The sequence below is a fragment of the Equus asinus genome, chromosome 2 (assembly GCF_041296235.1).
Source record: "Equus asinus isolate D_3611 breed Donkey chromosome 2, EquAss-T2T_v2, whole genome shotgun sequence".
NCBI classification, from domain to species: Eukaryota; Metazoa; Chordata; class Mammalia; order Perissodactyla; family Equidae; genus Equus; species Equus asinus.
In genome coordinates, this window is record NC_091791.1 from 88,683,809 (window position 1) to 88,706,840 (window position 23,032).

At 58.6% G+C, this 23,032-nt stretch overlaps 1 protein-coding gene across 18 annotated transcripts in view; it reads left to right on the plus strand.

The window, feature by feature from the left end:
* The window catches only part of ARHGAP22 (Rho GTPase activating protein 22), a 191,464-nt gene extending 177,137 nt beyond the window's left edge, over positions 1-14,327 (plus strand). For all 18 annotated transcript variants that reach the window (XM_070493310.1, XM_070493335.1, XM_044759462.2 and 15 more), the window contains 6 exons: positions 3-210; positions 5,633-5,765; positions 6,725-6,798; positions 7,330-7,451; positions 9,267-10,152; positions 13,790-14,327. In XM_070493310.1, the coding sequence (XP_070349411.1) occupies positions 3-210; positions 5,633-5,765; positions 6,725-6,798; positions 7,330-7,451; positions 9,267-10,152; positions 13,790-14,018 (1,652 nt within the window). In that variant the 3' untranslated portion in view covers positions 14,019-14,327. The remainder of the gene's footprint in view (positions 1-2; positions 211-5,632; positions 5,766-6,724; positions 6,799-7,329; positions 7,452-9,266; positions 10,153-13,789) is intronic.
* The last annotated feature ends 8,705 nt before the right edge of the window (positions 14,328-23,032 follow it).

A 23,032-nucleotide genomic window follows, 5' to 3' on the forward strand; every position in this document is an offset into this window, starting at 1 on the left:
AGGCATCTTCGGGCAGCGCCTGGAGGACACGGTCCACCATGAGCGCAAGTACGGCCCGCGCCTGGCGCCCCTGCTGGTGGAGCAGTGCGTGGACTTCATCCGCGAGCGCGGCCTCACCGAGGAGGGCCTCTTCCGCCTGCCCGGCCAGGCCAACCTGGTGCGGGACCTGCAGGACTCCTTCGACTGCGGGGAGAAGCCGCTGTTTGACAGGTGAGCTCCGGGGTGCAGCCGGGGCCTGCCCATTCCTTCTGCAGGGGCTCCTCCGGGACGCCGGCTCCACGGGCAAGGGAGTCTGGAAGCAGGACGCTGGGCAACGTGGTCCCCACGTCCGCACCTGGGGTTCCACCTGCCCTTCCCGTGGGCAGGGCGCAGGGCACCAGATCACCCAGCAGCCCTGGGTCCCCTCTTGGGACGTATCCGGCCCTCATCCACGTGGGCCCTTTCCACGGAGGATGCTCAGAAACCCCGCCCAGGCAGGAGAGAAGGGCTCCCACAGGTCCCTTCCGGACCCCTGACCTTCTGCGGGATCTGCCTCTGGGCTCTGCTTCCTCAGGTGCCCCTGCCCAGGCTCCTTCTGGGCCCAGATGGAGCGGCAGCTCTGCCTGCATCCTCTCGGGTTCCAGGGTCCTGGAGCAAGTCTCCTTCACGTGTCGCCGGGCAGCGCCCACCCTCCCCAGCACTGGGCCTGAGCAGGTCTGCGCTGCATCTCAGGGTGGGGGTCGGGGGAGTCAGCCTCACTTGGGGCTCCGGGGCTGAGGTAAGCCCTTGGAGGTGGGCTGTTCAGGGGCCTCTTCTCTCGACATTATGGCGCATTTTTCATAGAAAGTTCTGCATCAAGCCAACCCTGGCTTCACGGAGCTTCTGCCCTTTCTTCTCGGATCTGCCCTCCTACACGAGGCCCCCCTGAGCCCCAGGAGATGCCCAACCTGGCCTTCCCAAGTCTTCTGGTCTCAGGGCAGAACACTGTCAGCCCCCCAGCTTCTGCCCACACCCATCACAGCAGCCAGGAGAGTCGTCAGTTCCTTCCTTTAGATGTGGAGCCTAGGAGGGACCACCATTCCCCAGAAGAGGTCTGCCCAGGGGGACACAGGGGACCCTTCGCCTAGAGCCTTGTGAAACTCCGTCCCAATACTCTGAGCTTGTGGTCCAGCATTTACAATCTCACTGAGCTTGTGGTCCATTCTGAACCTCTGTCAGCCAGGCCTCCTCCATCCTGTGTGTATGTGGCCCAGGGTTGGAGATTGCTTGAAATAATGCCCCTTCTGTGGTTCCTGGAAACTTACTTTTGACCTTGGGGCTTTTCAGAGAAGGGGCCAGGGCCCTGCTTGCCACTGACCCCCTCCCTGAGTGTTCCTCTGGCTGTGGATGACCACAGCCTCCCCTTTCTCTACCTTCCTTTCACCAGAAAGGTGCTGAGGAGCCGAATATGGTGTGCTGGTGGGACATCTGAAGGAGGTGATCAGTAGCCACAAAGACCCTCAGATCCAGAACCTAGGAGAGGATTCTGGGGGTAGATGTGGGGCTGGGCGTCATCTGTTCAGCAGGACGACAATAGGGCGTGGGGGCATGTGAGCGCACCTGGGGGAATGTGAGGGGAAGAGGGGCACGTCCTCGGAGGATGGGCCCAGGTGACCCCAGGAAGAGCTGTACAAGTGGCCAGAGAGGGAGCCGGAAGCCAGGAGAGAGGGCATCCAGGACCCCGGGGAAGGCCCGCCCCACACTGCTGAGTCAGGTCTGTGAGGTGCTGCATCTGCTGGGCTCTGGGATGGTCAGCTGCTGGTCCTGGGGGTGTTCAGCAGGCGGCCCGGAGGGAAAGATCCAGGCCGAGGACTTGAGGAGCCACAGCTTGGGATGGTATCTGTGCCGCCCTGGAGACAAGGCAGAGAGAGGCATGGGCCGCCCTGGCCACTCCAGGGAGCTGGGTCAGTCCCGAGGCCAGGGAGCCTGGCAGAGTTTGGGTGGGGCTGTGGTGAGATCTGATCTGTGTTTGCAGAAATCCCCTGGGTGGCAGCAGGCACCAGGGCAGTGCAGCTCAGGCCTGGGGAGCTTCTAAAAGTCCAGGTTGCCGGGCCCTGCCCTCCCCTTCCCGTGGAAGCAGACTCCAGGGGCAAGGGGCTGAAAGCTGTGAGTTTGAAAGCCCCCAGTGAGTCAGTGGCTGAGGGGGAGCCCCTCCTCCCTGGGGTGGGGGCCCGAGCCAGGTGAGTGGGATGGGTGGGGGCAGGTACAGGCTCCCTCTGTCCTCCCCTCCCTTCGCCCCCTCACCCTCCCCCTCCCCTCATGCCCTGACCCCCTGCTCCTGTCCGGAGCACCCCACACTTGACCTGGCCTCTGTGTGTTTACAGGTGTTTCCTTAAATGGTCACATGTCCATTTTATGGATTAGGACCCAAGGCTGGGAGACCCTGTGTAACTCGCCCAAGATGCCCAGAGGTGGGCGTTGCCCAGCTGGAATCCTGGCCTCTCCTGGAGCCCCTTCCTCTCCACCTGCATCCCCCCACTTCCAGAAAAGTCTCTCCCTCACCCGCTCTGCCCTCTGGAACCGGCCATCCTGTTTCTCCCTCCCATCACCGGATGGCCCCTCCCGCAGGCCTGCCCTCCCACACCCACCCTTGCCCACGTCCTGGCCTCAGCCCTGAGGTCTAGGCTCCTGCACTCGCCTTAACAGGGCCCTCCTCACCATTGCTCCCCTCACCCCATGGCTGCCCCAGGCTTTGGGTGCTTTCCCCTCCGGAAACTCCTCCCTGGGGCAGCTGACCCCATCCTTTCCCATGTCCCACCATCTCCATCTCCGTGGCACTCCTCTGGCCCTGCAGCTGTGTCCACCTGCTGACTCAGGGGTCCCCGGGCTCCTCCTCTCGCCCACCTGCCAACAGAGGCATTTCAGGGTAGAGCTCGCTCACTCCCTAGACCATGCTCTGCACCACCAGGAGCCCGGCCCCAGGCCCTGGGCCCCTCCTCCATAAAGAGCCCCACCAGGCCTGGAAGCCAGTCACCAGGGCTGTCCCGTACCCATCCTTCCCACAACCCTGGCCCCGGCCCCTGGGCCTGGAGCAGCCCTCCCAGCCCTGTTCATGTGGTTGCCAAGCATCCAGGAGGGTCTCCTCTGGGCCAGACTCCAGTGACTCTGGCCGCAGCCCTCTCTTCCTTCCCTCAGCACCCCTCCATCAACTGAGAGCACTCGGTAGGCGTGGGGGTACAAACGTGAACAGGACAGAGAAGGTCCTGCAGGCACACGGCTGCCGGGGCAGGTGACAAACGAGTCACCGCACTCAGGGAACCAGCGCTGGCTCCCATCCACCTCCCCCCACCTCCACTGGAACATGTGCTCCTGGCTCCAGAGGAGGCCAGGGAGGCAGGTCACCTGGGCGCCGGGCCACCCCCACCCCTGGGAGGTGGGCTTGGGGTGGAAGCCCTCAGAGGGTCTGGAGTGAGAACTGGGGTCAGCTGCCGCGAGGAGCATGCATGGCAGGGGAGAGAGGTGCAAGGGGATGGGTGGGAGACACAGCCGTGTTCTGGGCTGAAGGGCGCTGGTGCTGGGGGGGCCAGAGGGGGAGGAAGAGATGCGAAGGAGTGGAGGCACAGCCCATCCATCCTGCAGATGGAGAAACTGAGGCTCTTGGGTTATCAGCACACCGCTCCATCGCCCTGACAGAGCAGAAGCTGGTTTGGGCCGCAGGCGGATCCCCTTGTTGCCGGCTTTTGCCCTCCCTGCCCTGCGCCCAGCCCCCCCACCACTTGCTGTGAGCCTGGTCTGGGGCCAGGGAGAAGGACAAGTGACAGCACCAGCCCTGGAGGGGCTCACAGGCTGGGGGACCCCATGGTGTGGGGCCTGTGGACCGCTCTCCTTAGGTGCTGGGGGGGCGCGGGATTCAGGGCTGGTGTTCTGTGTGGGGGGGGGAGGGTAATTAGGAAAAAGTGGCAGGAAACAGCCTTGAGCCCACCTGTTGAAGGAGAAGGCTCAGTGGTGAGTAGGGAGGGTGGGGTGAGGGGTGGGGAAGTCCGTTTCCAGGGAGCCAGGAAGGAAGGGGGGGATGGGATACCAGGCTGGGGCTTCAGGCAGGGACGCAGCTGGGGGCGTCTGCAGAGTGGAAGGGCAACTTGCCGAGGACAGAAATGCTTCCACCTCCCCCACCTGGGGGGACATCATGGCTGGCCCTTGTCCATACTGCTTTGCTTTCGCTGCCCATGTCCTTCCAAAGGGCAAGGCTGCTAGTCCTTCCTGCTTCCTGTACCCTCCTTCCCATCCTCCTGGGGCTCCAGTGGGGAGAGGCCACTGGGCTCAAGCCTGGGTTCCTGCTGGGGCTCTAAATCCCAAGGAAGTGGAGGGTGTGGGCAGAGGGGCTGGCCGGGGGAAGGCAGTGGAGGGCGTGGGCAGCAGCCTGCCTGGCTGGAGAGGGGAGGCAGGGCAGGGACAGAGGCTTCTCAGTTGGCAGCCCAGGACTCACCAGGCCTGAGGCAGGGAGGGGCCCCGGGTATGTGGGTTTTAGGTGCATGTTGGCATATGGCACCCCAGAATCCCAAATGTCAGGGCCAGAGGGGACCCCAGGGCCTATCTCAGTGAGACCAGCCCTGGACAGCCAGGGCCAGGTGGCACCTCAGTGGCACAGCCCCGTTCTCCTGGCCCCTGGCCCATCTTTCCTCAGTGCCTCTCACGAAGGAAACGCAGTCCGGGGTTGAAATCCGGGGCCCTAGAAAAGCAGACGGAGTGCCCGGGGCTCAGGCCCGGCCTGGAAGGCGAGCTTGGAGGAGGTGCAGGGGCTGCAGTCCAGCACCTGAACCCAGAGCCCAAACAGGCCTCGGGCCTCTGCCCCCCACAGGGGCCCGCTTCCGCCCGGGCAGCTCGGAGCTGAGTGCAGGAGACTGAGGACTGAGAGTGGACAGACGGGGTGCTGGGGAGCCTGAACTGGGGTGATGAGCCTAGACGCTCAGGCGGCAGTAGTGTACTAGGAGCCAGAGGCCAGGGGCAAGGCCTGACCTCTGACCTGCCTGGCCCCTGGGTGACGTGGGGCTGGGGGAGCAAGTGCAGGCTGTGCCCCTGGCTCCCCCCAACCCCCCAGGGGCAGTGTGGCTCCCAGTCACCCTGGTGCAGCCCTAGGCCCGCAGAAGGGGAACTTGCCCTCCTTCTGGTTGCCTGGCAGGCTGTCACAGGCACCCCTCCAGCCCGGTGTGAGCTGGCCTGGTCACCTGTGCTTCCTCCCACCCACAGCAGCCTCTGTGGGGCAGCAGTTGTGCCCTGCAGGGCCCTGTGGCTTTTGCAGCTGTGGAGTGGACATTCGCCCCTTCAGCCCCACTCTATCTGTGAGGGAGACACTGCCGGCCAAGGACTGACCCCACCGTGAGGCATGGGGCTTCTGAGCAGGTGCAGGCTGCTGGGTTGTCGCTGAGCTGGCACTCCGGTCCCCACCCGCCTCCAGCCCCTGTGTACTGCTGCTGGAGCAGCCGGGGCCCTTCCTTGACCAGGAGCAGTGGGTGCCCCTGCAGCCTTCCTCTCTCGCCCCTGCCTTACACACGCACGTGCATGCACACACACTGCAAGATGCGAGAGCAGAGGCTGCCCCTGGGGGCGGAGGGCGAGTACTGGTCACTGCCGCAGTGCCCTGGCACCAGGCCTCATGCGTGTCCCTGGCCGGCAGCACGACGGATGTGCACACGGTGGCCTCGCTGCTGAAGCTCTACCTGCGCGAGCTGCCTGAGCCCGTGGTCCCCTTCGCCAGGTACGAGGACTTTCTCAGCTGTGCCCAGCTGCTCACCAAGGACGAGCGGGAGGTGAGTGGCTCGCAGGGACCCATCCTGGGAGGACGGCCTGTTAGGTGGTGGGAGGGGTGTGTGGAGTCAGGGCACAAAATTTCCATGACTATTCATGGCACAGAGATCCTGGCCTGCAGCCTGCTCTGTGTGTGGAGGGGCGAGTCCTGGAGCAGCCTGCTCTATTGAGGGGGCAGGCCTGGAACCCTCCTCTCTGGGGGGGTTGGGGTCATCCTGATGTGTGTGGGGGACGGTACTCTTGTGAGGCCCTGGAGCGTCCCCCCTGTGGAGGGTCCGCCCTATGTGCAGGGCTTGGTCTCAGGGCGGGACAGGTCCGTCCCACAGCAGGCCGTGTTGCAGTCACTGCCCAGCTCTGGGCCCCCACACAGTAGGCCCTCCTGCTCCACTGCTGGCTCCCACACCCCTCTCAGGCCACCCAGGCTGGCTGTGGGGCTCAGAGACAACCAGCCCTCTCATCTATTTACAGCCTGCCTCCTCCCGAAAGAATTTGAGACCGCTCTGGGGACAGAGGGTCCCCCCTCACCCCGCAGGTGCCTGCCTGCAGCCCTGGGCTGGCTCCCGGCTGTGGAAGGACTGTTTGCCCTCCCTGTGGCCCTGTGGGAGATGAGGGGTCTTTATCTGGCAAATATTTGTGTCTCGATAAGTGAGCTGAGCGCAGGTCCTGACATTCCTCTGTGGCCCTGGAGAGGCGCATCCCTCACACCAGCTCCCCACAGTAAATGCGCTTCCCCAGGAGGCCTCAGGCCTGGCCCCGCCGCTCCTGGAAGGGAGATGGAGGTGGCAGTGCCCTCTGGTCCCCTGGGGCCTGGCCGCATGGGTCGTGGCTGGAGGTCTGGCCTCTGGTTGCTTCCAGCCCCCCAGCCCACCTCCCTCCGCCTCTCCCACCCTCCCTCAGTAAGGGAAGGGCCCCCATCTCATTGCTGCTCTATGACATGTTGTTTTCCTCTTTCAATCCCAAGGGGACTCTCGAGTTGGCTAAACAAGTGCACAGCCTTCCCCTTGCCAATTACAACCTGCTCCGATATATCTGCAAGTAAGTGGCTGGGGATGCTGGTCCCCTCCCACCCCATACTCCTCCCCGAGCACAGGCTGAGCTGCTGGGGGCTATGAGAGAACACAGTCCCCGCACTCACGCAGCTGACTGTGCCCCTGGGAGTGGGCGATGCTAAAAAGCCCCGTGTGGATCATTCCTGAAGGAAAGGGACACACCCTCTGTCCCTTCTGCCTCCTTGGGGTACCTTTCCCCGTCCCCTACCCCAGGGCTCTGCCTCCTGACCGCGACCAAGGCTCAGGCCTTGCCCAGCCCCTTGCCTGGGGGCCTGGGCATTTGCCCCGACTGCCGACAGAAGTCGTGTGTCTTTGCACACCGATGATGGGCCCATGTCCACTGACCTCTGCTTCTGCTGGCCCTCACAGACCCCAGTGGGAAGCTCTGCCCTCTTCTGAGCCTGGCGGGAGCAGCCGTGGAGACCTGGGGGCATGGCTGGGCCTGGGGGCCTGGCAGCTCCCAGCAGACCTGGCAACAGGATTTCCTCCTCCACCACCTACCTCCGTTCCCTGGCAGGTTTCTGGATGAAGTTCAGTCCCACTCAAATGTCAACAAGATGAGTGTCCAGAACCTGGCAACTGTTTTTGGACCTAACATACTTCGGCCACAGATCGAAGACCCAGTGACCATCATGGAGGGTAACGGGGGAGGCTCGCGGCAGAGCTGGGCGGCTGGGGGCTGGGCTCGCCGTGGTCCTGGGCAGGTCCTCCGAACCATCATGCCGGGCCAGCGGGAGGGGTGGCCCCATCCCTGGGGATGAGGCAGAGCCTCTCAGGACCTCCCCCCTTCCCTCTCTCCCCTGGGGTCCGGCTGTAAAAGGAGCAGGACCTTTGCCCGCTGGAAGTCATCGGGTGCAGTTAGAATGGTAGGAGAGGCGGAGGATGGAAGGGTCAGCGTCCTGGTCATGCACACACACGTTTTTGCCTTACTTAAGTAATTTTCTAATAACAAATTGTCACAGCCCTCTGGGTGTGTCACACCTTTGCAAACCGTAGGGAATTTTGTTCTATAGCAAATAATAACCATAAAATGATAAAAATAACAGCTGCTTTCAATACACCACGGCCTCTCCAAAGTGCTTACCGTGTCCCCTCACTGTAATCCACACAAGCGGCCCTTGCTTGGTTACTGCCCCCACTCTACAGATGAGGCAACTGAGGCCGGGGAGGCGAGGGGACTCACCGTCATACAGAAGGGCACAGGTGCAGGCTGGCGTGGCAGAGAGCCCACTTGCGGAGACCCCTGGATGACTGTCTGGAGGGGTCAGTGTGAGAGTCCTACTGCTCACAGACAGGAGCCTGCAGCCTGTCCGGCGGAGGAGGACAGGGGCCGAGCAGGATGCACGCAGTCACAAGGCCAGCAGGAGCCGCGGCCCTGGCACCCGGCGAGCTGAGAGCAGAGTTGCCATTCCTTGCTCTGTGTGACCTGGGGCAGGGTGGGGTGTGGCCCTTGGGGATGGCTCCCTTGATCAGGTCCCCCCGGCCTGCCTGGCTGGGTGTGGGAGGCCCCAGGCTCACGCCCGCCAGGTTCCATGAATGCCTGAAGGTGACCTTGCTGAGTTCCTGCTGCCCCCAGATTTCTGGGCTAAGGATTCTTTCATTTTTCCCAGGACTCTAAGTTACCTCTAGCAGGAGGGGGCCACTCAGGCACTGCACCTTCCTTATCACCCAGGGGCCTCCCCAGTCTGCTCTGTGTTGGGCTGAGGGTAACAGGAGGGAACGAGGCAGGCAGATAGACACCCCGATCCTCCCCCAGCCACTGCTCCCAGCCCCCACCCCACAGCCTCAGGAACCGAGTCCCCCACAGATGCCACAGTCTGCATCTCAGGGGCTGTGGCTGGAGAAGGGGGATTGTGTGTGTGTGTGTATGGAGTTGTGCCTGTTGGGGGGGCTATATGCATTCGTGTGTGTATGACTGTGTGTGTGTGTGCCTGCATGCCCCTGTAAGATATCTCTATTCCCCGTCCAGAGCCCTGGGCCCCCCAGAGCGTGGACAGTCAGGCACTCCGTCATTGGCAGCACAGGGGAGTGACACGGGGCAGCCAAGAGGACGCTGATGTCCAGGGCCTGGTTTCCAGTCCCAGCCTGCCACTCGCTCACCCCGCAACCTCAGTGGGCATCATGCCTGCCCTCTCCCCCATGCCGCTGGATGGGGGGCGCTCGGGGGCACAGTGCCTCCCCTGGGCTCCAGGCCCTATGTCTATCCAAGGAGGGGGTTCTTGGGCAGGATTCTGCTGTCCGTGCCTAGGTTTGGAGGCTGTGGTGACCGTCCTTTCCTTCGGGGCAGCTGATAGCCAGCTGCTGTTGAGTCCTCTCTTGTGGGGCAGCCTGGTCCTCGGCTGCAAGCAGGGCCAGGTGCCCTGGGTCCGAGCCGCAGCACCCCGCCACCCGTCTGGAGAGCCTGGACTGGGCATGATGCACAGCCAGGCCTTTCTCGTCCCATCTTCTTGGCAGGCACGTCCCTGGTGCAGCACCTGATGACCGTCCTGATCCGCAAACACAGCCAGCTCTTCACAGCGAGGGCTGCCGAAGGGCCAGCCTCCCCACGCGGGGGCCCCCCGTGCGCCGTGGGATGGGGCTCCGAGGAGGTCACGAAGGACAGCCAGGCAGAGCCCAGCAGCCCCACCACCCCCGGCCTGCCCTCACACAGGACCTCATCTCTGGACGGGGCCACTGTGGCAGCGCTTTCTAGAACCTCTCCCAAGGGCCTGGGCAGCCACTGCAGCCCGGCTGCCACCAGCCCTGGGAAGAGGGTACAGACTCTGCCCAACTGGAAGTCCTCCTTCCGGCAGCCAGGGTCGCGATCAGGGAGCCCGAAAGCGGGCAGCTCGGCCCTGGAGGTGCCCGACACCTCCTCCAGCGGGAACTGGCTCATGAACGGGCTGTCCTCCCTGCGTGGCCACCGCCGGGCCTCGTCGGGGGACCGGCTCAAGGACCCGGGCTCTGCACAGAGACTCTCCACATATGACAACGTGCCCCCGGCTGGCCCGGGTGCCAGCACGCCCAGCAGGGCCAGCACGACAGGGTCCGGAGCCTCCTCTGGCGACGCCTCCGTCAGGGCCTCACTCAGCAGCTGCACTGCCTGCAGGGCCAGCGACTCATCTGCCTGCAGCTCCCTCGAGCCCTCCCCGTTCCCCAGCAGCAGTGAGGACCACAGATGTGCGGACCTGGGCCGCGGCCTGGACGGGGCAGGGCCCTGCATCAGCAGCAGCGAGCCCAGTGACACAGGCAGCCCCGTGCGGGACCGTGCCCACCGCTCCGAGGCTCTGCAGGGCCTGGTCACGGAGCTGCGGGCTGAGCTGTGCCGGCAGCGGACTGAGTACCAGACGAGTCTGAGAAGGTAAAGGCTGCAGCCGCTGGGCAAGCACAGGCCGGCCCCCTGACTGGCAGAGCCCTCGTGGCCAGCTGCTCACCGGGCACCAGCCCGGATGGTCTGCCTCTGGCCTCTGGCTCCGAGAGAAAGACACCTGGAGGCTGAGCTCAGAGCAGCCAGCCCCTAGAAGCTGCCTTTCTGCAAGAATGCCCCCAGGACAGGGGTGGGAATGGAGGGCTTGGGTCCTGTGTCTGGGAAAGCTCAGGAATTGTGGGGCCCAGCATGCAGTTGGAGCTCCATAAATACCTGCTGAACAGATGAGTGAGTCAGAATCTCAACCCAAGCTGCTCAGAGATGCCTTTGATGGAGGTGCTCAGAGTGGGGGTCCCTATCTGGCCCTCAGCCAGGGAGGGGGCAGGCCCCGAAGGTGTGCGTGAGCACAGGGCAGTGCCCACGTGCAGGGAAGTCCCCAGGCCAGCCTGGTTGGCTGACTGTGGTCAGGCCTGACATGGAGGGAGGACTTCCAGGATCAGAATCTGCTTTCCTCTGGGAGGGCACTGGCTCCCGCCTGCTCTAGTCACAGGAGGATGTCACAGGCTGCGTTCTGAGCCTTGCGAGCCTGCTCACAAATGGGCCCCAGCTCGACCCTCCCAGGCTCCCTGTGGGGACAGTGTTTTCCAGCATGAGAGGCTGAGTCCTCCCATTAAGGTCGTCAGCTGAGCCTGCAGCGGACAGCACGGTGCTGCCATCAGCATCTCAGGCCCCTGAGCCCTGCTCTCCCCAGGCCCTGGGTCAGCTGTCTGACCCACAAACCGGGTCCCATCCACCAGCAGAGGGCGTCAGCAGATTCCGAGGGCCTCCTTTGTCCATCAGAGGCAGTGGAGGTGGAAGGGGTTCCTCCTCCTAATTCTGAGCCTGGCATTGCCTCAGGGAGCCGGAATGGCAGCATTGGGCCCTTTTGCCCTGCTGGTAGCGTCTCCCTGGCGACCAGGGGGTGGCAGGTGTGTGCAGGCGCTGTGTTCTCAGTGGGAAGAGGCCCTGCCGTGGGGGAGGTCAGGGAGGGTCACAGCAGGTAGGCAGTGTCTGAGCTGGGACTTGATGACCAACAGGATCGAGCTGAGCAAGGAGGAGAAAGGACCCAGCAGCAGTAGAGCTCCGAGGTATAGACGGTGGGGAAAACTCCACCAATGGGAGTCTGGGTAATTTACCAGGCAGAGGTGACAGAAGAAGCCCCCTACAGAGACAGAAGAAGATGCTTCCCGCTGAAGATGAGCTCACAGACAAGACTGTAGAATCTAGGGAAGGAGTACCATGTGGAGAGGAGGGCAGAGTCACACTGTCACCTCCCCGGCTGCTGGTGGAGCCAACTTGAGCTTCTAGTGCTCCCACCTTCTCAGACACATGGTTTCTCAGGGGAAAGCGCAGTGTTGTTCTGTGATGGGTTCTGGGTCTGGGTCAGACTGCCCTGCTGTGTGTTGGCTGAGTGTCCCAGGCAGGCTCTCGGACCGGACCCGTGTGTATTGGCTGAGTGTCCATCTGGGCTTGGGTGACCTCCCTCGTTTGTCATGAGGATGAAGTGACATGAGGGATGGGATGCTCAGCACAGAGCCTGCGTATCCAGGATGCTCAGGAAGCCTTTATGTTTTGTATCACCTTCTCCTGGGTGGGTTGGAGGTAAGATAAGGCTCCCAGAGGCAGAGGGACAGCAGCCTTGTGGTACTCCCACCAGCAGAGCGGTCCAGGCTGTCGTCCTGGTTGGAGGGGTGGCCTAGGGTGAGGAAGGTCTCTGAGCACAGGAAGGGATGGGCGCCCCGCCCAGCAGGCCTTTGGGGAGCATGTCTGCCCATGTGGAGCATGCACTGGCTCTGGGCTGGGGGTGCAGAGGAGACTAGCTTCCTGTGATGCAGAACCCCTCGCCTGCGCCCTGATTCCTGCATTCCCCGAAGAGAATACCTCGCGTGTCTGTGATGTGCCCGACACCGTGCCAGGGTTGGCGACACAGCTATGACCAAACTGATCAAAATCTCTGCCTTCATTTGGTGAGAGTGGGAGGGGACAGAGAGACCATAAACAAGATAGACTTTTAAAAATATATGGTACGTTAGAAGGGTAGATAAAGGAGGAGAACAATAAAACAGGGTGGAAGGAAGGGGAACTTGGGGACAGAGGGTTGGAAGGCACTGCTGGGAGGAGGGGAAGAGCTCAGAGTCAGTATTGCAGGCCGAGGAAAGGGCCATGTGGAGAAGCCAAAAGCTCGGGGGCGCTGGAGAAGCAGGCGCTGTATCGGGGCAGAGGAAGGAGTGGGGTTGGGGCGGGGCAAAGTGTGGGAAAGGAGGCGGGTCGGGGCCTTTGAGCCAGAGGTTGCTGTGGATTTTACGCCCAGGAAACTAAGTGGCCGGAGGCCGCGAGTGCTTGGATGGCTTTGATGGCGACCCAGGCTGCTGTGCGGAGGAGAGCTCACCAGGGAGGCCCGGGGTTCCAGGCCAGACTTGCGGGTAGCATGGACCTCATGGGCAGCAGTGAGGTGGGAGAAGCAGCCGAATTCTCAACATGTTTATGGAAGGGTTTTGCTGGTTGATCAGATGTGGGCGTGAGAAGAAGAACTGACGAAAGGGACGTTTTTGTTTGGGCCGAGCAGCTGGAAGAGGTGTTCGCGGAGAGGGAAACAGGCTACAGGTGGAGCGGTTTGGGGACAGAGGGTCAGGAGGTCAGCCGCGAAGTTTCTGCGGGGAGTCGAGGGGGACGTCAGTTGAGGGGTCGTCGGCACGTAGAGGATGCTTTGAGCCTGGTGGCTGGAGGAGGTCCCTCAGGGTGCGGCGAAGAGGGGAGGGGTCCCAGGCCTGAGCTTGGGAGCACCAGAGGGCGAGGAGGAACCCTCAAAGAGGGGCCCAGGCCCCGAGGAGAAGCAGTGAGGGGGCGTGGGGGCCCCGCCGTCACCCACCTTGGGGGAGGTCTCCTTGCCAGGCCAGGATGTCCGTGCTCCTCAGCTGGGGGGCCGGGTTGAGGGGGGTTTCCCCCTTCTCCGAGCTGTGGGTCCAGCAGTTGGAGTGAAGGTGGCCGTCCTGGGTGGGCGGGGGACTGCATTCGCTCCATGTCTCATGCACCAGGCGCTGTGCCGCGCACGCGGGGTCTTCTCTGCCCCTTGTAGCTGCAGTGCTGGGGGAAGGTTGTGCCCTGCAGTTTTCAGAAGGGGACATCAGGGCTCAGCGCAGCTGGCGTCCTGCCTGCGTTCAGGGACCTCATAGGTCGCCAGACCGGGCCTCAAACTCGAGCATGTCGGTTCCCAGGGGCCGGCCTCAGCACGTTTCTCAGGCTGTCCAGGAGCTGGTGATCTGGTCGAGAACAGGGATGTGCCGACCTGTGTACTGTGTGGGGTCAGCATCCACAGGACCCCGTGGGGTAGCTCTGTGGGACGAATAGCAATGTGACCTGCTGGGGACGATCACGTCCTCTGGGGCTGCACCCGTTGGCCCCCGGAGAAGTGCCAGGATCTGGGCGGAGCCGGTGAGGTCGAGGGGGCTGCTCTGAGCCAGATCTGAGCTTCCAGGGGCCCGGCCACCCTGTCCCCCATGCTGAGTGCACCAGGCCTCATCCGCCCCAAATGGAGCACGCTGGGCACCCCCAGAGCACCGACGTCTAACACAGTGTCTTCCTGATTTTTCAGACTTGAAGAAGGTAGTGCTGACCTGAGGAAACAGATGTCACGGCTAGAAGAAGAGCTGGACCAGGAGAAGAAAAAGTATACGATGCTAGAAATCAAGCTGAGGAACTCGGAGCGGGCGCGGGAGGACGCGGAGAGGAGGAACCAGCTGCTGCAGAAGGAGATGGAGGAGTTCTTCTCAACCCTGGGGAGCCTGACCGTGGGGACCAGAGCCACCCGAGCCCCCAAGTAAACGGGTGGGAAGCACTCCCTTCCACCGCGTTGCTCGCTGGCTCTCAGTGGGGATGGCCGCCGGCCTTGGAGGAGCCAGCCGCCCCTGCAGCCTGGACCAGGGCCCTGGAGCTCCAGAGCCAGCTGGAGAGACATCCTGACACCCCAGGGTCCTGCTGGAGGCCTGAGCCCCACACAGGATCCGGGTGTTCCTCTGACAGTGCAGGGCCTGGTGGGGACAGTCCCATGGCCACCAAAACATGGCACCTTGGATCCAAGTAGCCCTCAGGAACATTTTGCATTCTTTATTAAATTTGCTCTGAAAGCCTGATGCCTGGATGCCTGGCTCCTTTATGGTCATGTGAAATGGGGGTGACCGAGTGACCTCTACTGGTTCTGTCAGGGCTCAGAGTCTGCAAGGTATCCCATGGGTGGAATGGCCTGGGGCCCTCAGAAGTGGGGTATATAGCTCCCCAGCTATGGTCATGGTCACTGGAGCTGGATATATGCAAATCTGTGTGTTCAGCGCTATCATCCCTGTGCCCAAGGCAGGACAGTTTTCCTTCTCCTTCCTTCCCCCCTGAGCCACCCTGGCCTGTGGGGCAGGCCACCTGTTCCGCCATAACCTGCTTTCCTTTACTTGGCCCCAGCTCTGCCCCAGGGCCCAGCAGGATGCTGCCCTCCCTGTCTCTGGGCCCTGCGCGTGTGTCTGAGGGAGAGGTGGTGGGAAGTGCCCACTCTCTGTCCTCCAGCTGTGCCCTTCCCCTTCCAGCACCCTCGAGCTGGCTGACCCCTCTCCCTTCCAGGCCTGTTCCCCTTCCTCCTCCAGCTCATCCATTGGGGCAGATCCCTCAGGGAAAGGCTTTCCCCGGCCACCACCACACACAGCCCAGGCCTGGGCCAGAGCTCCTCCGGATGGGCCTTAAGGGGCACCAGAGAAGCCACTTCTGAGCAGTGAGGACTGGCCTCTGGGGCACAGGCAATGCCAGCACCAGTGTCCCTTCACTTACTCCTGCTCATAGTGTCCTTCTACCCCGAGTGGTAACCTGCAATAGGTTTTTAGGGAGTGGGGGGTCACCAAAGTGCCCCAATTTCTGGCCACTATCTCCGGAGAAGTCATTCAGGCCCAAACACCCATCTCCCTAGAGTCAGGTATAAACTCTTGTGCCAATGCTCTAAGTGCCAGGGTCTCGGTGCTCCCAGGAAGCGCGGGCCCACACGCCCCAGCAGACAGGGTCACTCCCACGGTGGTGAGGCAGGCTGACCGATGACTGGTTGCAGGACGCTGCCAGCCTCACTGGCGAGGAGGCTGGGTGCCTGCCAGGGCCCTCCACAGCCTCAGCAGTGAGACTTCTGCTGAGGGGCTCAGAGGAGGCCGTCAGGGGAGAGCAACCCCTGAACCTGCTCTCAGGCCCTCTGCCATCACAGTGGGCTGTCTGGGTGACCGGCTTTCCCAGAAGGTGAAATAGTGCCCTCCTGTCTATTCAAGGAGAAAGAGAAAAGAATATGAAGTGACCGATTCCTGACAACAACCCAGTAAGATCGGAATTGGCCCCACACTCCCCATTCAGAGGAGAAACTGAGGCTAGGAGAGGCCGGGTGGGAACACCAGTGTATTCTATGTCCTGAGCTCCCTCCCCACAGCCCTGGAATTCTGCCGATTTTGACCTGGAGAGAAGATGCCACCAGGCTAGGAAAGGAGCAAAAAAGACCAAAGTGGTTTCGAGTGATGGAAGTGAGGTCGTCCGTCCTCTCTCAGCCAGGAATATGGGCTCAGCTTCCAGCGACGTCTTTGGCCAAAACCCGCTCATGGGCCTCCTCTGCCACCTGCTGGCAAAACCAGGATCTGCAAGTGCCCTTTTTCTCTGAAAATGAGTCGGCGACGTTCAGCATAAGTCCTGTCCGATTTCGGTTTAAGCCGCTCCCTCCATCCGCCTGTGAGGCAGCTCAGCACCCAGGCTGGCGGCTCCGGCCCCGCACCCGTCCCGTCCGCTTGGGGTCTCTCCCGCTGAGTCACATTCACGGAACCAGTTCCCGAACCCGAGGATTCAAGTTGTACCTGTTATTGTAATGACCTCATTTAATGGGAAATAAACCAATGAATTATGAATGTGAAAAGGCAGGGAATGAGTTTTTCAAAAACCTAACCAAATGCTCTAGAAAGACTCAGGAAAGGCAAGTTGCTAAAGATATCTGTCAAGCGATGGATGAAAGAACCGTGCAGTAGTGGGAAATGGGTAAAAATCTAAGATTCTGCTCTCAGAGTACTTCCGAAGTGTTTTCTGTGTTCCCCGGCCCGTGGGTCACAAATGGAGACGGTAACGACCACGTGTTTCACAGACTCCCACTCCTTTTGACGCAGGGCCCCAGGCCCTGGGGAGTCCCCGCAGGGTCCTCCGTAGTTGTGTCACGAAGGTGCGGGGTCCTGGCTGTACAAGCTCACAGCTGAGCAGCTCGGCCCCCCACCGCTGCTGCCGCCTCTCCAGACTCAGGGATCCACCAAGAGCCACCGCCTCCCCCAGGACCCGCTGACCCGCCTGCCGGGCACATCGCTGCTGCCTCCGCGCCGGCCACGCCCTGCGACAGCTGGGCCCACGAGGTGCCGGAATTGCATTGTCTGTGGGAACGCAGTGGGAGAACGCCGCAGAGAGCTTTGTGCATAGAGCCAGGAGCTTGGGCTCGCTCCGCCCCGGCTGTCAGACCCTGGGGTGTGCAGCTCTGTGGGCCCCAGGTCCCCCGCGTCTGGAGTGGGGACAGCCTCACAGACAGTGGTGGTACCCGCGGGTCTCAGCGCCCCGCGTGTGTGTCTCACGTAGCCCTCAGGGTGCAGGGCGCCTTGTTCTGCACTTTGCAGCCGAGCACTTGGAATTGCAGAGAAGTTAAGGACCTGGTCACAGCATACACAAGTCAGGGGAGGCGTCAGGCTGCCATCACTGAATATTACTTAGGGCATCTTAATTTCGGAGCCTGTATTCTTAACTATTAGTCTGCGTTGGAAAGACGCTGGTTTGCTACTTTTAAAACATTGCCCCAGTCATGCTTTAATGGAGGTTGTGCACAGGGTGCAAAATGAGTGTAAAAGGGAACTCGAAATCAGCAGAGGGCAGGGCTCCGGGAAGGCTCCTGGCTAGATGGTAACACCTAAACTCGGTTTCATATGCTGATGTGTGTAGCTACAGCAAGAGGGGTGTGTGTGTGTGTGTGTGTGTGTGTTTGTGTGTGTGTGTGAGAGAGAGAGAGAGAGAGAGAGAGGGAGAGACATAAAGAGAGAGAGAGAGAGAGAGAGAGGAGATGGAGGCCAGAGGAGGCAAGGACCCAGTCGTGGAGGGCGGAATATGCTGTTAACCTTTATGCTTTTGGACAGGGTTTCCCCACCGCATGTTATGTCCACTGTCCACATTGACAGCTCTCCATTCATGTGACGATAGAGGAAACAGGACCATAGTCATGGCTTGTACAGAATGCACATTCTAGTGGAGTGAGAGAGACCATAAAGAAGTGTTAAGACAACAGGCCCAAAACAGAGTTGCTTATGCTAAGCCCCATGTCACCAAACTGAGGCTTCATTACGGTTTCTGCTCTAATTCTCCCAGAAATGGAATCTTGCACCAGTCAGTGAGGAGTCACCTCACTGGAGGAGTCAGCACGAGTCAAGTGCAGGCCCGCCTCGGAGAAACTGCATTCGGTTCCAGACCACAGCAATAAAGAGCACATCGCAATAAAGCAAACCACCCCAAATTTTTGATTTCCCAGTGTGTATAAAAGCTACGTTTAGACTATATTGTAGTCTATTAAGTAGGCAATAGCATTCTGTCTAAAACAACAATGTCCATACCTTAATTAAAAAATACATTATTGCTAAAACATGCTAACCATTATCTGGGCCTGCAGCAAGTCATCATCTTTTGCTGGTGGAGGGTCTTGCCTCGATGCTGGTGGCTGCTGACTGATCAGGGTGTGGTTGCTGAAGGCTGGGGTGGCTGTGGCAAGTTCTAAAATAACAACAATGAAGTTCACAGCATCATGACTCTTCCTTTCATGAATGATTTCTCTGTAACATGCGATGCTGTTTGATGGCATTTCACCCACAGTAGAACTTCCTTCAAAATTGGAGTCAGTCCTCTCTCACCCTGCCGCTGCTTTATCAACTAAGTTTATGTCATATTCTAAATCCTGTGTTGTCATTTCAACAATCGTCACAGCATCTTCACCAGTAAAGTCCATCCCAAGAAACCCCTTTCTTTGCTCCTCCATAAGAAGCAACTCCTCATTCATTAAAGTTTTATCATGAGATGGCAGCAACTCAGTCACATCTTCAGGCTCCACTTCTAAATCTAGGTTTCTTGTTTTTTCCACCACATCTGCAGTTTTTCCTCCACTGAAGTCTTGAACTCCTTCAAGTCATCCATGAGGGTTGGAATCAACTTCTTCCAAACTCCTGTTAATGTTGGTATTTTGACCTCTTCCCATGAATCACGAATATTCTTAATGGCATCTAGAATGGTGAATCCTTTCTAGAGGTTTTCAATTGACTTTGCCCAGATCCATCAGAGGAGTCACTATCTATGGCAGCTATAGCCTTACAAAACATATTTCTTAAATAATAAGACTTGAAAGTTGAAATTACTCCTCATCCATGGGCTGCAGAGTGGATGTCGTGTTAGCGGGCATGAAAACAACATTAACCTCGTACATCTCCATCAGAGCTCCTCGGTGACCAGGTGGGCTGTTGATGAGCAATAATATTTGGAAAGGAATCTTTTCTCTGAGCAGTAGGTCTCAACAGTGGGCTTCAAATATTCAGTAAACCATGTAGACAGATGTGCTGTCATCCAGGCTTTGTGGTTCCATTTATGAAGGACAGGCAGAGGAGATTTAGTGTAATTCTTAAGGGCCCTAGGATTCTCAGAATGGTAAGTGAGCGTTGGCTTCAACTGAAAGTCACCAGCTGCATTAGCCCCTAACCAGATAGTCAGCCTGCCCTTTGAAGTTTGAAGCCAGGCACTGACTTCTCCTCTCTAGCTATGAAAGTCCTAGATGGCATCTTCTGATAGAACGCTGTTTCATCTGCGTTGGAAGTCTGTTGTTCAGTGCAGCCCCTTCATTACCATCTCAGCTGGAGCTTCTGGAGAACTTGCCGCAGCCTCTGCATCAGCATCTGCTGCTTCACCTGCACTTTTATGCTGTGGAGACGCTGCTTTCCTTAAACCGCATGAGCCGACCTCTGCTGGCTTCAGGCTTCTCTTCTGCAGCTTCCTCCCCTCTCTCAGCCTTCACAGAATTGAGGAGAGTGAGGGCCTGGCTCGGGATGAGGCTTTGGCTTAAGGGAATGTGGTTGCTGGTTTGATCGTCAGTCCAGACCACTACAACTGTCTCCCTATCAGCAATGAGGCTGTTTTGTTTTCTTCTCATTCGTGTGTTCACTGGAGCGGCACTTTTAATTTCCTTCAAGAACTTCTCCCTTGCATTCACAACTTGGCTAACTGTTTGGCATAAGAGGCCCAGCTTTCAGCCTGTCTCGGCTCTCGACACGCCTCCCTCACTGAGCTCCATCGCTTCTAGCTTTTGATTTAAGGTGAGAGACGTTGACTCTTCCATTCTCTTGAATACTTAGAGGCCATTGGAGGGTTATGCACTGGCCTAGTTTCAATATTGGTGTGTCTCAGGGAATAGAGAGGCCCGAGGAGAGGGAGAGAGACGGGGAATGGCCAAACAGTGGAGCAGTCAGAACACACACATTCATTAAGTGTGCCGTCTTATATGGCACGATTTGCGGTGCCCTAAAACAATTAGAATAGTAACATCAAAGACCACTGATCACAGGTCACCATCACAAAGATAGTAATAATGAAAAAGTTTGAAATATTGCAAGAATTACCAAAATGTGACACAGAGACACGAAGTGAGCAGATGCTAATGGAAAAATGGTGCTGATAGACTTGCTCAGTGCAGGGGTACCACAAACCTTCAATTTGTAAAACACACAGTATCTGCAACACGCAATAAAGTCAAGTGCAATGGAAGGAGGTAGGCCTGTAATGTGTTTGTAAAACCCCTGCCACGCCCTATAGGAACGTAACCTCGCAGTAACCGACCTGCTTTTTGCCTAGTATAACTTCCTTGTTCTGCTCCCTTTGGCCTATAAAAGTTTTTCATTTTGTACAGCTCCTTGGAGCTCCTTTCTATCTGCTAGATTGGAGGATGCCCAATTCATGAATCATTGAATGAAGCCAATAAGATCGTAAAAATTTACTCAGTTGAATATTTTTTTGAGGACGATTGGCCCTGAGCTAACATCCACTGCCAATCCTCCTCTTTTTGCTGAGGAAGACTGGCCCTGAGCTAACATGTGGGCCCATCTTCCTTTACTTTATATGTAGGACGCCTGCCACAGCATGGCTTGATAAGCGGTGCAAAGGTCTTTGCCAGGGATCCCCGAACAGGCGAACCTCGGGCCGCAGAAGCGGGGCATACTAACTTAACCGGTATGCCACTGGGCTGGCCCCTGAATTGTGTTTTTTAACAGAAGTAAACATAAACAAGATACATTCAGACTGTTAGTAAGTGCTCTGAAAGAGGTGATCCTGGGGGCATGTTTTAGACAAGTTGGTGAGAAAGTCCTCTCCGCGGAGGTGCCATTTAAACTGAGACTGACGGACAGGACGGGGCAGCCATGCAACCAGCCAGCTGCAGGCAGAAAGGGGAGAGCTATGGAAGTACGTGAGTGCCAGCACCCTTATGGGCATGGTGGCAGACGGACATGGGCGGGGCCAGGCAGGGGCCAGGCACTCTGGGGCCCTGTCACGCATGGTAAGGAGTTAGTTTTACTCTAAGGGAGACAGGAAAGCATTCGAGAGCTTCAAAACAGACATGAATTGGCTTGCATTTCAACAAGGCTCCTGTGGCCACTGGTGGAGAGCAGATGAACTGTCGGGGGAGGACAGGGCGACAAAGTGGCCGTAGGGAAACTAGTCAGGGAGCTATCCCTGTGGTCCGAGCCACGTGTAGGAGAGCGACAGGCCAGAAGCCAGACAGGAATAGGCTGAAGACTTGGGGCCAAAGAAGGGAAGACACTGTGCCCAGATCAAGCTCTCCCAATGTGGGTGGGAGCGGAGAAATAGGATGATAGAGCGAAAGGGGCAAGGGAGAGCTTTTTACAAAGACGGGAATTACTAGAGAATGTTTGTATGCTGCTAAGAATGATCCAGTAGAAAGGGAGAGATGGTGATGAAGAAAAGAGGGCAACTCTGAAAAAAGACAAGACAAAGTGGAAGGCTTGGCTTCAGAGAGAAGAGCAGACAGGGACAGAGCTGCAGCAGGTCTATGGAAATGCCCACCAACATCTTAGAGATGTCCTGAGAAATGATGGGCAAGCTTACTTTAAGGAGCCCCAACCTTAGCTGAACACAAAACCCTTTATTCACATCAACCTTCTCAGGCAGTAGAGCACTGGTTACAAAGTGAGGACTGGAGTGAGACCTCCCGGATTCAGAGCCTGGCCCCACCCCGTGTCGGTCACGTAGCCCTGAGCAAGTCACTCAGCTCCTCTGTGCCTCAGTTTGATGACCTGATAAGAGGGGAGAGTACCAGTCCTTCCTCGTCAAGTCGTCATTAAGGCTCTGTGAGCTCATACAGGCAGAACACTTAGTGCCCGGCATAGGGAGCGCTCAATGAATGCTGTCACTAATTCAACTCAGAACTAGCGTTCTGTGCGATGAACTTGGGGAAATGTTACCAGATACTCAGTCTTTGAAGGGTTTCAGGAAGCGTGGGGGCCAGGGCTGCACCATGTGCCCCTCTTCTACTTCCTCATCCCTTGCTGGCCTCCACTAGCCATCTCCTGTGGTCTACCTGGTTCTCTTCTTAGTAACAAGTGGAGCTCAGCCTACCTCATTCTTTGTTGCACCCAGCTCCCTATTCATCACTGCTTGCAGTTGGGTACTTAGCTCTCTAAGGCAGCTGATAACGAATGGAGGAGGCATAGCAAGAAAACCAGCCTCCTCATGGCTCTAATTCTGTGTCAGAATCACTTTCTCCCTCTAACCCCTTCTGAGAAGACAGAGCCACGCAGAGTTTGGGCATCTTGCTGCAGGCGAGGGACCACGTGTGAAGCCAGGATTCTGCTGTAGGTCTCTGGTGTCAGAGCTTGCGCTCCTGGACTCCAACCATTCAGAGCGCGGCATGCAGTGCCCTCGTACCACACTGAGGGCCGCGAACACTGCACTTGAGAGGACAGTCACAGTGGAGAAGATCGGTCTAGCTCACCCAGCCCAACACGCATGGAAGGCCTCCTTCCCGGCACTGTTAACTGGGAGTAAGCCAGTTCTCCCATCCCAGGGATTCCGGAGCAAAGGCGTAGTAGGGGAAGCATACGGATGCGCTCACAGAGCACGAAGAGGAACACCACACGCTGCTGCGCAACGCCCGCCGTGGAAGGAAGTGCAGAGGGAGCGAACAAAGGAACACAGGGAGTGAGCAACCGTGCAGCACACACAGGAAGGACAAAGGCCCTGGAGGGAAGGCTGATCAGAGGAAGAGCTATCTGAGCTGGGCCTTGAGCAATGGACTTCAAACAGGCAAAGGCGGGAGTAATCAACCCAAGCTGTGCACAAACATGTGAAGTATGTGCCATGGGGGAGGCTCAGCTACAACGGGCTGAACGGCAGGATGATCCACGAAACAGAATGCTTCACTGCTCTCATTCCCAAAAGAAATTCAGTACTGGCTTTGAGGCATTTCTCTCAAATGGAGAATTCTTCTTACTTACCAACTACATGAAGATCGGGACTACTGGGAATGGAGGAGATGGCTTGGGGGTCAGAGGGTACCCAAGTTCTCAGACGTGAGACCACACAGAATTCCTCCCCATCTTAAATCATTTCTATTCTTTTCCAAGGCTAAAGTTAGCAATTACATTAGCTTTACACTGATTATTTCTATAAAAGTTCATGACGTCAACCATGACAGCAGCCCTGCGAGAGACGATCTCCCATCCCTGTGTGACAGATGAAGCAGCTCCAGGCTCAGCAAAGTGGA